This window comes from Silurus meridionalis, chromosome 26 (assembly GCF_014805685.1).
Source record: "Silurus meridionalis isolate SWU-2019-XX chromosome 26, ASM1480568v1, whole genome shotgun sequence".
NCBI lineage: Eukaryota > Metazoa > Chordata > Actinopteri > Siluriformes > Siluridae > Silurus > Silurus meridionalis.
The window spans coordinates 14883694-14898878 of record NC_060909.1 but is presented as its reverse complement, the minus strand read 5'-3'; the positions used below and the strand labels follow the sequence as shown (position 1 = coordinate 14898878).

The following is a 15185-nucleotide window of genomic DNA, read 5'->3' as shown; positions in this document are numbered from 1 at the left end:
AATATCCATAATTAAATGAATAAATTCGGTTACATATGTCTTGTCTGGATATAATTCCAGACAGATACTCAAGAAGTAATTTCATTTCATATTGTCCAACACCCTCAAGGATGTCGTGCATTATATCTGGAGCGTAATTGTCACAAATATGAAAATATTTCAAGTCATTGAGCAGACATGTGCGTTTAACACCAAAAGACGAAGAAATGGTAGGGTCTGCTAACAAATCTGCATAGTGCTGTTCTTGTAAACCTTTGTTTCGTAATACAACATTTGTGTCATCTTCGCTGAAAACTGACTGTGATGTTTTCTTGTCTATTAGACAGAACCGACAGAAATAATGGGCACTGAAAGATTCCATAAACCCAAGAAGTGTATGCATCCCTAAATTATCCCCTGTAACCTGGGCAACTGTGCCAAACAAGGGCTCTTTGGAAAAAGGAACTTGAATTCCTGAACTTTCAAGGACTTTTAAATCTTTAACAAGAGGCTGTAAAATGGCATCAAATCCATAATTCTTAACATCTTGTGCATGAAATAATGACAGTAAATGAATATTCATTAAACTTGAATTCAGTTTTGGTGGGAAATTCCTGAGAATAAAGTAAATCGCTCCAATTTTGTGGATACCTTGCTTGGAGCCCAGGGGATTTGCAGATTCAAATTCATCATAAAATAACTGTATTTGAAGTGCATTTTGTTGTTTACTGAAAAGTGGATGGTTTTTATAATAACTTCCGTCACAAAAATCTTTATAGACACCGTTACTCTTACTTGGATCTGACATATGTTTATATATCTCAGAATTCCTACAAATAAACTGCAAGGTATCCAACAAGGGAATGTAAATGAATTTGTCAGCTACAGGGATCTGATCATATGTCCGTGTCACCCGATTCAATCTACTATCAAATCTTACCCCTAATTTGATCTCTGCAGGGTCAACTACAGCCCATTTTTCTTTGATATATTTTTTCCATTTGGTTTCTGTATTTAGCTTTGAGAATGGATTACTAAGATGATCAAAACAGTGTTCTATTTTAGATGATGTTGCAAAATCATCAGATGGAAGTTGATTCATCACCTCACTTTTAATATTTGAATGAATTTCATGTACCAGTTCTTCCAAATCCGATACTACAGATGTTACAACACTGGTTGCTACTCCACTGTTTTGCAATCTAGCAATAATGGATGCACACATTTTTTGAGTTTCAGTACCTCTCCTTTTATCATTTATGGATGATGTCTGGTATTTCAAGATCATTATTTAAATCTGTCATTACCTCAATCTGTTCATTATCTTCATCAGTTAGATTCTCAGTCACAATTTGGTCTAGGTACACTGTAAATTATTTGACTGTAAATTCACAGTAAATTACTGGCAACTAGTTGCATTACTTTCACAGGAAGGTACTGTATGTAACTTCACAGTAAATTACTGTCAAGTTGTTACTGTACTTTCACAGTATGTTACAGTGTCATTTTTACAGTAAAGACTTGTGAAATGACAGCTGCTTACTGTAACCTCACAGTAGTTAGGCCTTCGTATTACTGTGAATTAGCAGTATGCTCCTGTAGTAATATGTTATTTTACTGTGAAATTACAAGTAATGTCTTTTAGATTACTGTGATATAGCAGCATTATTCCATATAATAATTGCATTTAGCTGTTAAGTTACAGTTAATGTAATGCAATTTAGACTTAGTCTGCTGTAGATTTACAGTGTACACTGTAATAGTACTGGCTATACCAATAATAACAATAATAATGTTAAATTCAAATAAACACAATCAAAATTTCATACGTTTATTTCATACATTTATTACATACATACATTTATTTATTATTCAATGACTATCTCGAAAAAGATTTTCCAGAACTGCTTATACTTTACACTGTAAAAACCTGCACTTACATTTTTTTATTTAATTAACTTGAAGTTACTATTAAATTTCACCTTCCTTGACCAATGAGGAGTTGCTATAAATTATAAAAATGAATTTTAATTAGCTTAAGTTATTTAAAGTATATTTAATAATTAATAGCAACTCCTCACCTGTCAAAAAAGTTTAAGTGAATTGTAATTTCAAGTTGATTGAACTTCATTAAAATGTAATTGCAATAAGGCTTTTTACAGCGTAGATGGACATTAACTCATTCGTTGTGTTTCTTTATTGAACAAAGAGACAATATAGAACATAGTAAGTTTATAAAGTGCATAACTGCCTCTAGCTAAACAAAGAACATAGTAAGTGTATAAAGTGGATAACTGCCTAGCTAAACAAAGAACCAAATTTTGGATCACACTAGACTGACATCCATTCAAAATCCATAAGTTTTCTTATGAGTGTACAGACTTGCTGGTTGATGAGTCCTTTCTGCTTCTTTGACTTTGTGCCTGTCTCCGGATTAATGCCCAAAAAGCGCCTATAAACAAAAAGGCAGAAAGAAAAACTGTTAGTTTCTTTCAAGTGGGATGAAAAAGTAGCCTCCAGTTGGTCAATGCTTTTGCAGTACAAAGCAAAACTAATGTTAGCTCAGTTCCAACAAGGTGACATTACTTTGGTCCAGTAAACCCCAAACATTTAAATAAATAATCTTGGTATGAATTTTCTCCTCAATAAAATTTTATCAATTTGCTTGAATTTGCTCCACCCAACAGGAATAATGTGCCAATGACATGGATCATAATGTATGCCTCCTAATGTATGCTTCAGTTTTGTCATTTTTACATTCTGACTTTCATAATTTGCAATGTGTCAAGTTGCATCTTTATATGGGATGTAACAGTATCAAAGATTCACGGTACAATAGTATTTCAGTATGATGACCTCAGTATGGTATTTATTGGACCATTTACAGGAAGGAAGACCATTTACATCCTTATATGCTAACAGTTTTTTATAACCTTTCTTACAGCTGTTGCAGTACTACATTGCACAAACAAAACAATGAAGTGAAAAGATATGTTCATATCATTTAAACACTGCTGCCACTACTGCTTTTATACTGCACAAAAAGTTATAAAGTAACATGATGCACATAAAGTGTATGGATCAGCTTATTGCAGCATGTCAAAACCTTTCCAGGGCCCCAAAACACACTTAAGCCCGATTTATAGTCGTGTGTAAGGTCTACGCCGTAGGCTATCTGTAGCCTCTGCGTAGCTCTGCGTAGCCTGACGTGCACCTTCCCAGATTTTTTACAGCACGTCAAATCTACGCGGACCACAAGCGCTGTGATTGGTCCACTAGAACCCCTCCCGTCAGGTAAAAAAAACTGCGTCATAGGTATTTCCGTTTGCGACGGTGAAAACAAAGTATTCTATTACAAGACTTTCATGCAAAATCTGATGTAAACACTAGACTATATATTTCACGGATTATACGCATTTGTGGACAAAAATGGTCATTGGATGTATTCTATTAGATGGTTTTCATGGGTTATTCACACATCTGAAACAGACTGGATTCGACTTGCGATCGTTATATCAACACAAAGGTAAGAAGTCCTGTTTATTTTTTTCATGTTGTCATCTGGACTTCTGTCACAAAATACATTTAAGATGCTAGAGCATCTGTATCTTAAAACAGCTTTACAGGGTGTATAGCTTATCTAAATGAGATGTAAATGAGCCCTATTGTCACTCCCAGCAGAATCTGTGAATAACTCAAAATGCCCCAAATCCGACTTGTGTCCCTACTTTCCGTGATCGGTCACATATATGTCATATGTATAAAGGATTTAAGTCTGTGGAGCAAAACAAGAGCCTATTGCTTTAGTTAAGTCAGTCTGCCATTTAATTCCAACCGTTCTTTTGTAAATATTTAGTTTGTATGTTACGCTCTTATGAAGTTTATTGGTGCAACACCAAAATTAGTAGTGCTTAAGTTGTAAATTAGTGTCCCTTTACATCGCAACTAGGTTGTAACTTACGCACAGCTGGTGCAACTGGCCCCAGAGGATTAATGTAGACATTACCTTTGAATGAATTCCAGAGTGCAAGAACCGCTGTCAGCATACTTTAAATTAAAAATATAGTAGCTGGCAAAATTGGCCGCCAGACTAGTTGTAAAGTCAGGGTGAGGTCCCATGACCACTTGACCCTCCAGCGACAGCATCCATGCCCTCGGCGTCAATGTGTCACCTGAAACAAAACCATATATACTCATAATGCCATACTCTTGAGAAAAGGATAAAAAATTATTTCAGAGAATTGTTTCTAAACACATAAATTAATTGCTGAAACACGTTACAAAGACTGAACTAAAATAAAAATCATCAGTTGCCCCCATCGATTTCTCTAAGATTAGGCAGTAAACAATTAGTAAAATTTAGATTGCGATCATGACTTTGGGTTACATATGATATAAGATACTCAGTGTGTACAGTGTACACTCACCAAGCACTTCAGCTGTAACTATCAGGAACACCTGTTCATCATTTAATTCATGCATTTAGCAAATCAGCCAATTATGGGGCAGCAGTGCAATGTAAATCATGCACATACAGGTCAGGAACATGTATATAAAGATAGAATAAAAATAGCAGTTCCTCAAAGTGAAACAAAAACCAAAAAGTTTTGATGATTGTGTGAATGGGGTAAAGTGTAGTGTGTTCAGAAGACTTGAAAGGCAATATACAAGCACAGTGCATTTATCCAAAAATAATAATGCTAATTTGAGAGTGAAAATATACTTACATCAACATCAAGCACAATGGAATCCTTTGGATCTTTGAAGTAAGCCATCAGAAGAAGTAGAACGATTGCAGTCTTATCTGATGCCTCTGGTTCAAAAGTAGCCAAAACATCTTTCACTCCCTGGTAGTTGACTCCTTGGAAGAACTTTAGGATGGTGTTGTAGTTCTTATCCAGGGCCTTTCGCAACTTCATAAGGATAGGGACATCCGTTAGAAGAGTGAAGTGTGAAAAAATACCTGTAAACATTGAAGAAGAAACCTTCATTTTTCATGTTGTTCACGTTTATGCATTATGCATTTTATGCACGTTTATGCATTATCTTAATGTTGCGTTGCAGTGAGAGGATTGCGCAAGCCTATTGGTCAAGAAACTAGGAAGTACAGATGAAAAGATTCCTTGAGTAACTTCCACATTTGATTACTAAAAATCAAAGCCTCATTTAAACCATGTAAAGAACAACTACGGTCCAATTCACAATTTTACAGTCAGTGTGTATTAGTACATGTTAACAATATTCAAAAGGTACAAACCCAAAAGTAAACAATGACGCAAGTTATTGTCTCCAATGTAAATCCCTTTTCTTGGACTACAACAAACACAGATTGTAGGCAACAGTTTACTTCCTGGGACCGTTGAGGTAGTAAAGACCAACATTATCATAATTCCTCCTGCTTTTACTCACAGCCTGTAAGTTAACTCCTGTTAGCATTACATTGTGAGCGAATCTTTCAAACATGGTAAGGAGCGTCACATTTCCGGTCGATGTCAGAGGTATTCAGACCAATCACAACGTACCGGTTAGCTGACCAATCAGATGACACAGCGGTTTTCAGATCGATTAGCTTTGTACAAAATCAGAGCGTTTGAAAGGGGCAGAAATATCTGGAGCTACAAAAATGTATTGTATGTGGAAAATAATGTGTTTTTAACCATAAACCACGCAAACACATTTTTACACATTTTTGTTATTATACCAAATACACAAAAAATGTTGTTTAGCAATGAAATAAGTGCACTTTAGAATTACATAAAGTAAGTAATAGTTACCTCAGGAATAATGTAAAATGTGTATTTTGATATATGAAACTATTGATGTTATGGAGATTTTAAGTCATTAAGTGTGTACAAGATAGAAAAGGAATAAAGGACCTTTTAGTGAGAAGAGATACGGCCATTCCTCCATAACCACTGCAATGGCTGGTGCAGGCATACTATTAAGATAGCGTCGCTGGATGACGTAGGTCTTCTCCATCAGAGGTTCAGCTCTCTGCACCAACTATGCCTTCCTCTGAGTAGATGTCAAGGAGATAACTTTTCATGGCATGTAATGATGCCTCAGTTTCACCAGGAGGAAATTCTACAGGACTCCACCTTACACAGCCATACTGATCTACAGGGCCTCTTATCATGCCTTCATTTGCTCCCTTACTTTGTGGCCTTCTCTCTCTGCGTCGTCTCACAAGAGTATTGTTCCTGTTTTTGTATTCCACTCGAGTTTTAATTTGTTGCAAAAGAGAGTAACAACCATCTCCAAGAATGTCTCCATTTTTTGCAACATCTGCAAAACAATTTGCATGGCTTCTTACAATGCTTCGAACAATATTGTGACAAATTGCTCTGGATGGGTTAGAGTCATGTTCCAGCATCTGATCAACCACTGCCTTCACCATATCTTTTCTATCGCTGGGGGATGGTCTTGTTTTATTTGCTAATGCTCTTGCAATTGCTGCTGGCATCCTATCCCAGTTAACCTGGAAGTCTGCATGCCATGGTTTGCCAAGTTGTGAAGATGAAGACGAAATAGTATCTTGAGTTCTGACAGGTATGGTGCAAGGAGTGTTCAAGGTGCTGGCTGCAAAAGTTGGAGAGGTAACAGGAAATAGTTCCAACTGAACTATTTCAAGTCCTAAAATAAAAGACCAGATTATTACATGAAGGGGGAAAGAACCACTATAACAACTATAATTTGCTGGTGAATGCCATATAGAGACCCCAAAGTAAACGATGACGGGAGTTATTTTCTCCAACGTAAATCTCATTTCTTGGACTACAACAAACACACGGATTGTAGGCAACAGTTTACTTCCTGAGATTGGTGATGTAGTAAAGACCGACATTAGCATAATATCTCTCGCTTGGACTCACAGCCTGTAAGTTAACTCCTGTCAGTATTGCACTGTAAGCGAATCTTTCAAACATGGTAAGGAGCTGTCGGAACTCAGAACAATAAAATACAATGAAATGGACCTCAAAAGCCAATAAAGAATCTTCAGTCTTGGATGAGAAAAAGCAAAAACTTCTTTATTCCAGACATGTTCTGATGAGCCCATAGAAGGTGGTCACTTCATCACATCAAAATGATCAAGCGCACACACACTTTGCACACACTCATTCTTATACCCTGGTGTTACATGACACCTTTATTTTATTTTTTCTATTTTCTTCATCCTAGCAAAGTCCCCTTCCTGGGATTCCATATTTGGGTTTTCCTGCTCCCCCATTACCCTTATTTACGGCCTTTTCTCTATGTCACTTAAGAAAAGAATGTGTATACAACTTTCACCCCCTCTGGTACAGCCAGGCACCGCTTCCTCCTGCTTTCAGGTTTTTATGCATGGACAACCATTTTGTGGCCTACTTTATCTTCCCTACATCTACTCTGTGTAAGTGTTTTGCTTTTAGAATGCTATTTGCTATTTCATTTTTATTAAATCAAGCTATATTATTTTACTTAAATTGTCTATTTGTATATGTTTAACTACATTATTCTACGTGGTTATGTTAGTGTATAGGTCATAGTTAATTTATATTATCTGAACTGACTGTTGCTTAATGTATCTAGCTTCACAACTATAATGATTGTAAGTTTATTACTTCTGTTGTTACATGCACATATTAATTGTACGTTTTTAGTTATTGAGATCTCTGTTTGTTTCTTTTATTCAGCTCCAACTTACAGACATCCTGGGACATCTCTCAGGAGCATTCTTCACTAAAAGCATCGTAAATCTCACCTCTTCTCTGCACAATAAACATGCTTAAGCCTTGTATGTTGTTCTTTCTTGTCTATCCAACACACTCCTAACACCAGTCAGACTCTGCTCTACTCTATTAAAATCGGATCGCTATTGTGAATTATACTTGGAGTACGTAGACTACATGAGACTAATTAAAACACAGAAGCTAAAATAGGTTTTAATCAAGCTGCTTCTATTGTATCTAATAGGTTCTATACTAATTATTAGGTCAATTTATTGGATGGATATTAGTTGGATTAAAACACACTCTAGATAAGGTTATTTCAAACATTTTTCTCGACAGAGCGTCACGTTTCTAGCTGACTTCAGAGGTATTCAGGCCAATCACAACGTACTGATTAGCAGGGCCATTCAGGGACAAAATCAAAGCGTACCAATGTAGGTTAACTGAGCATATGGTGACACAAACGATTGACGCGTCATGCAAATGAGCGGTAAAACCCCGGTCACGCAATCCGTTTTGAAGTGGGTGCCCCGCATGCACGAGCGTAAAGCCTAATTAATGGAAACACATTATTCGCTTTGCGTCAGTGCACACGCACCAGCATAGTGGGTACACTGGTGCAGAGCAGAGCGAGACCTTCAGCCTATGTGCCAGGGCTTAGCCCAGATGGCCCTGGCTAGGGTTGTGCGGATGGACGATATCTGACCGACATCATGATAGTAATGACAGTAATAAATTAAATCTAACACCTGCTGCTCTGTGATGTGACGCGTGTTCAGCTCCGCTGAATTCACACATTCAGTTTTTAGTGTCTGCTCTCTCTAACAAAACTAAATTATTAAATTACAAGAAAAAAATCAAAACAATGGTGGAAGACAGTGCCGCCATGGGAAAGTGATCTAATCGGTGAGAGACAAAAAAATAACGAAAATTATAGTAAAATAAATTATAGTAAAATAACGAAATTATAGCTTTTAAGTAGAAAATAGTATTTATGTAAAGAGATATATTAAAATAAAAAGTGCAGAATTCGTCTTAAGTGGAAGTAATAAAGTACTCTTCCCCCCCCGTTTATCGCGATGGTTTACCCTAAACATCGTCAACTGCCAATTTATGGGACATCCCCCAACCCTAGCCCCAGCCCAATTTAAACCCTGTTATGCACTATTCGTCTAAAATGTTATTCTACTTGATTTCATGCATTCTATGTATTTTATTTGTAACTTCATTTTTATTCTATTTTGTTACTATTCTATTCAGCTTCAGTCAACTAAATTTTTATAGGGTAATATCAAAATATAGTTACCTTTAAAGCCATGGAGTAACTTTCGACACTGAATAGGTCGAATGTATTTCACTATATCTGTCTCTTGTTCCACACCAAGTTCTTGCAACCCATTCAGGAGTGAAGTCAGAGTTCCATCAGAGAGACCCGGTAAGAATGACAACACCAATTCCTTCAGCATTACTTCATCCATTTTCTGAAAAGAGTTTGGGCAGACATGCAATCAATAACATTTCTTAATTTTGTATGGTTTTATACAGTATGTTTTAGTTTTATTACTACAACAGGCTCACACTGTCCATGTCGTTTACAAATAAATTATGTTTACACACACTGTACTGGTAATAACACTATATTTATATTGTTTTTTACATATTCATTTTCAAATGTTCAATCGGCTGACAGTTTTGATATAACTGCAATAAAGAATCACGTAAGGGCAGAATATTCATATATTGAGACTGGAGACTGCTGACATTACCTGAACTTGGAAATTTGTTTAGTACATACGTTAAAAGGGTTGGGGTCTAATTGTATTTCATGTATTTTGACTTATTAACACAGTTATAGAATTGGATTCCTCATGGGCAAAGTTTCTAAGAACCATTTGGACATGTGTGACTTAGTATTTCTGTGCCGTATGCACTTTGTTGGGGTTCATACAAGTTTCTGAACGTTTTTTTTTCGACTGCTGATTCTGTTACATAACAGAATCACTGAAAGTACAGTGAAAGTCCTCATATGTACACTTTACCAGAAATAGCGCACGAACACACCAACCAAGAGCAGACACAAAATCAGTGTCACCAAAAAGGTGTGTTTTTGAATGTAAGGAAAACAAAATTCAACTTTTCAAAGAACCCAGCATTATGGGAACAATAGATGTAGTTTGTTTATCTGTCACTGTTTAAAAACATGTTATTATAAAGTACACCCAATAAATTTACAATATCTTGTGTATGCATTTTTTACCAAAGCAGCTTGCTCTACTTGTCCTGCCTTTTCCCGCTACCTCTGTCACATTTAGCTTAAACTGCCTCTGGAAAAGAATGGTGGAGAGCAATAAGTGATACATCACACATTTTGTATGATGGAAGAGGATAGTAGTCCAGCAAATCTTCTTGTTTGATGCAAACATAATCCTCTTGGGCTACTCCTAATTTGCAATAGACACCAATGTCACTTAGCTTCACAAAAGTATATTTTTGAGTCACAAACTGCACAGACTTATTAAGAACAATGATAAGATGAATCTTTCCAACATAAAGTTCTACATCATTACTCTCAAGCAAAACATACATCCCCTTTCGGTATACTGTGCCTTTCACTGTCACTTCATTGCAAGCTACTGCAGATTGTGACTCAAAATTTTTACCAGCAACTGATGCCCTGATCCTGTCATTATAATCACTTACATAAAACTCTGTACCCTTTTCAACATGCACAACCAAAGGGAACAGACTGCCTGCACTTAAGTAGGCTTGAAGTAGTTGGTGTCTTTCTGCAAGCGTTTTGCAAAGATTCTTGAAGTTGTGCAATTTCCGGGCACACTGCTTGAAGAAGGTGTGTTTGCTCTCAAAGCGTAATGTCCACAGACGTATAAGAGGGCCAAACTGAAGAATAAGCTGTGGATAATGGCACAAATAGTGATGCTTGGGCTTTAACAGACTGGAAGGGAAAAGCCTTTGACGACTACAGACATATTCTTCAATGAGGACTTTCAGATATGCCACCTGGCCGGTTGTAATAGCTGGTGCACAAACAAGCTCTGCAATCTCTCTCAGCTGCAGTATAAGTTGCCAAACTTCATTTTCAGAAGGCTCTTTAATTCTGTCCCCCACAAAAAGAGGTAGCAACCTCAGAAAACACCAGTTTTGAACGGCATGCCCACTTAAGCGTTCGCTACCTGGAGACAAGTCTGCTGGTTTGCTGTTGGCATCATTTCCTTGATATTTGAACTGGCTTTTACATCTGTTTAATTGTAAGTAGGTAAAGTGCTTCTCCTGAACCAAGTGACCAACAAACAAGGCAAGGTCATAAGACACAATACCCTCAAACAAATCATGCCCCAGACATGGCGGAGCCCTGGCTGGCAAACATGAAAATAATTGAGCTGGTTAAAAGGAGAGTCTGTCTTAATGCCACAAGCTGAGACAGTATCGCTGGTGGCTAAAACTTCCAAATGACTGTGATAGGATTGTGCAGTTCTTGGAGTCCCACATGTGTATGGTTCATTCATAAAAGTATTTCTGTCAATCTCACAGTAGCGGCAGAAATGGCTGGTTCGACTAAAGTTTTCTACAAAACCTCCAATGCAGTGTGATCCCAGGTTGTCTCCTGAAATGGCAACTAAAGCTCCTTTTACAATGCCATCATCAGTCAAAATACCTTGCTCCTCTAGAAGCTTGAGATCACTGATCAATGGTTTAAAAGCTTTGTTTATGCCAAAATATTTAAAATCTTTCTCCCTACATAGTAGGACAAGTTGCATATGATCAATTGTGGATCTATTGTGAGGTAAAATGTCAGTCAGGGTCATGTAAACTGCTAAGATTTTTTATTTTTTTTTCCTAAACCAAGTGGGTTCACAACCTCAAAGGCATCTTGATACAGAATCATACCAACAGAGGAAGGTTCTGTTTTTAACAATGGATTTCCCTTAAATCCCTCTCCATCTCTCACATCCTGAATGAGATTTTCAGTAGCTGGTTGCAAACGTGTGGCAACATGTTGTTCTCTTACAGACTCGCTTTTGAACAGTGTGGCCAACGTCTCACTGATAGAAATATACTGGGCAAAGCACTCCTTACCATTTTCATCACTGCCCAGAAGAAAAGGCACAGGCTCAACATAGTTGAAATTGTTTTTGAAAAAGCTCTTTCTTTTTTGGTCTGTGCTCAAAATGTCCCTGTTACACATCTTAAGAAGATCTGCCCTGCTAATTTCATCAATGATGTTGCTTATGGTGGCCTCTTGGATTCCAAGTTCTTTTAGTTTCTGACTTAAAATCATATAGGAATGAGACTTTTGAAAGTCCTCAATGATTGTCTGTATTGTACTGGATGGTAGCAACAACTTGCCTTGTAATTTAAGATACAGAAGGGCAAGGTTTTGTAAATAGAGAGTTTCATCCACAGCAAATTCCCTTTCTGGCTCAGTATCTTCCACAAGGAAAGTATCAGAACATGGCTGACTACACGGACTACTAGGCTCAGTAGGATCAGACACACATAACAAGGCGTGATCTAGATCTCTATGTTTCCTTGAAAAATGCGAGGCTAAAGAGGATGCAACGGTAAAGCTGCAATCACAACCTCTGACTGGGCATTTTATTTCTAAACCTTCTTGTATGTGTGACTTTAAATGTTTAATGAGGGACCTTAAGGTGTCACATGTAAATGTACAAAACTGAGCCACACATTTGAGGGAGTTTCAAACTGCTTACGACGTTGCACAGATGATCTATGCCCTGTATGCTCTCTATACATATGAGATTTTAAAGCATTTGATTTGCGACATATCCGAGAGCATTCAGGTACACCACAATGGTACATAAAGTCGGGAGCGTTACTATGCAGTTTTGAGTGTTGAATAAACTCAATAACTGTCTGAGACACATGTTCACACAAACTAAATTTACAGTTGAACATTGTGTTCGATTCAGTTTGAGAAAAAAAAATACAGGGCTAACCAGATTTAAAACTGATCTTGTTACTTAGGATATAGATAACAGACTGCCCTTATAACTCAAAGTTAATATATTTGGTTCACACACATGAAAGTTACTAAACTGAACAACCTAAAAGTTAAAAAAACATCTTAAACACATTAGTGAAAATATAAAACTAAGGGACAAGACAACTAGGGTGTCAACACTAAAATGAACGATGTGTGTAACTTAGTTAGAAAGCTCACCACCCCACTACTGCTCATAAATACAAACAAGATTATTAAAAGCCAATAATTATAAACATATAAATTAAGTTCAGCTAAAGATCACAGTAGGCTAACGTTCGTGTACTTGCAAACACAAGAGTTTAGCTTAGTGTAACAGTGAGAACACTGCCGCGCAGGCGCACATTTGTCAGTGGAATAAAAAAAACATTTGGCAGTGGAATTTATCTGAGACAAACGAATTATTATTCTTTCCTGCTTTTTTTTTTTTTTTTTTAAATATTTAAACATTGACATGCGCACTTCATTTTTCATTTGACGAGACAGATAGCGGCTGCTCTGTACCGCTCTCACACACAGCTAAAGGCACAAGTCTGAAATGAATTTACTTTTGCCCTAATCCACGACACTACAACCTGGTTTCACTGAAACCGGGCATATAACGTTCATTTTTCTAGCTGATAATAACAGCCATAATGTCTAATTTATATACATTCAGGCCACAGAATAACGTTACCTCACAACTTTATTCCCCAGTGGTTAGCTTACCGCTGTGAGATGCTGTGTGAAGAACCTACAGTAAAGAAAGAGAGAACGTTGTAAGCACCAAGAAACGCTTCAGTTAACAGATAGTTATTTTTTTAAATAAGGCTTAAAATCTCACAGTACAGCACACTCAACACAGGACACTCAACACTACCAACGTCTGTTCATTTCTTTCTTTTTTAAATTCCGCGGTCCTACACGAGTGTGTTAATCACTAACAGCGCAACAACAAAACCTACAACTAACAAAATTTGGCTGATACTTCATGCACTATCACATATATAAAAAGAAAAAGAAAAAATCAGTCATTAAATTGACAAATTTGGACATTTTAAAACTAACCACTGAATCCGCAGAGATGAGAGAACTCAAAGATAGCGCCAGCGCGGGAGGAAAGTCACAGCCGCTTCCTGTGATTTCGCTGATGGCATTCTTTTTACAATAAAAGTCTCAACACTGTACTATATTGTGAAATATCACAGTTAATGCCTGTGAAATGCTAATAATGTAAGTTACTGTGAAATATTACTGTTACATCTTGTGAAATCCCGGAAATTTTTTACAGTGATACCATGCTACCAGAACACCTTTTCCACAAAATAACTAAGGCATTTAAAAAAAAAAAAAACATTATTTAACACACTGATCAAAATTAGAGAACACTTTCAGATACCTCCCAGTTATTGGTGTTAATCTGCACCTGGTGCTAATTTCCTTGATTATCTGTCAACCCCTATTTAACTGGCAACATAACTTCCAGTTTCACCGACTCTGCAAGATGGTGGGCCGTTCTAAAGTGACTAAAAGCCGCCGGTGTTACACCAGAATCTGTGACCACCGTATGTTGTGACCATAGAGGGCGCTGTTGCTAAAATGCAGCTTAAAATAGATTGTCTAGAGAAGCTCACTACGCAAACAGCGTAAATGCAAACATCGGCGTCTACTGGCCATTAAATGTTCATGCGGGAACGCGCCGAGCGCCGTGCACGTTACCATGAACGCGCGTGCAGATCATTGCCGTCGTGCTGCAAAGAAACAGTTGCATGAGCCACGAACTTAAGACTCATTTACAGTACTTAAAAAGCTAAGCTTTTCAAATGCTTTTGATATAAAAAAAAAAAACAACCCTGAATGTTATTTATTAAGGCTAATAAAATGCATTGACATGCGGATGCTTTAGACTGTTATATATATACTATATATATATACAGGGAGTGCAGAATTATTAGGCAAGTTGTATTTTTGAGGATTAATTTTATTTGAGGATTTAATTTGAACAACAACCATGTTCTCAATGAACACAAAAAACTCATTAATATCAAAGCTGAATATTTTTGGAAGTAGTTTTTAGTTTTAGCTATTTTAGGGGATATCTGTGTGTGCAGGTGACTATTACTGTGCATAATTATTAGGCAACTTAACAAAAAACAAATTCATACCCATTTCAATTATTTATTTTTACCAGTGAAACCAATATAACATCTCAACATTCACAAATATACATTTCTGACATTCAAAACCAAACAAAAACAAATCAGTGACCAATATAGCCACCTTTCTTTGCAAGGACACTCAAAAGCCTGCCATCCATGGATTCTGTCAGTGTTTTGATCTGTTCACCATCAACATTGCGTGCAGCAGCAACCACAGCCTCCCAGACACTGTTCAGAGAGGTGTACTGTTTTCCCTCCTTGTAAATCGCACATTTGATGATGGACCACAGGTTCTCAATGGGGTTCAGATCAGGTGAACAAGGAGGCCATATCATTAGA

At 37.0% G+C, this 15185-nt stretch overlaps 1 protein-coding gene across 1 annotated transcript; it reads right to left on the bottom strand.

Moving 5' to 3' along the window:
* Positions 1–4139: 4139 nt before the first annotated feature.
* Positions 4140–10782, bottom strand: LOC124379803. The gene is given in 6 exon segments (XM_046840381.1): positions 4140–4151; positions 4707–4942; positions 5856–5971; positions 5973–6612; positions 8995–9169; positions 9946–10782. Coding segments are annotated over 5 exon segments (1176 nt in total). The 5' UTR covers positions 9167–9169; positions 9946–10782.
* Between the last annotated feature and the right edge of the window lie 4403 nt (positions 10783–15185).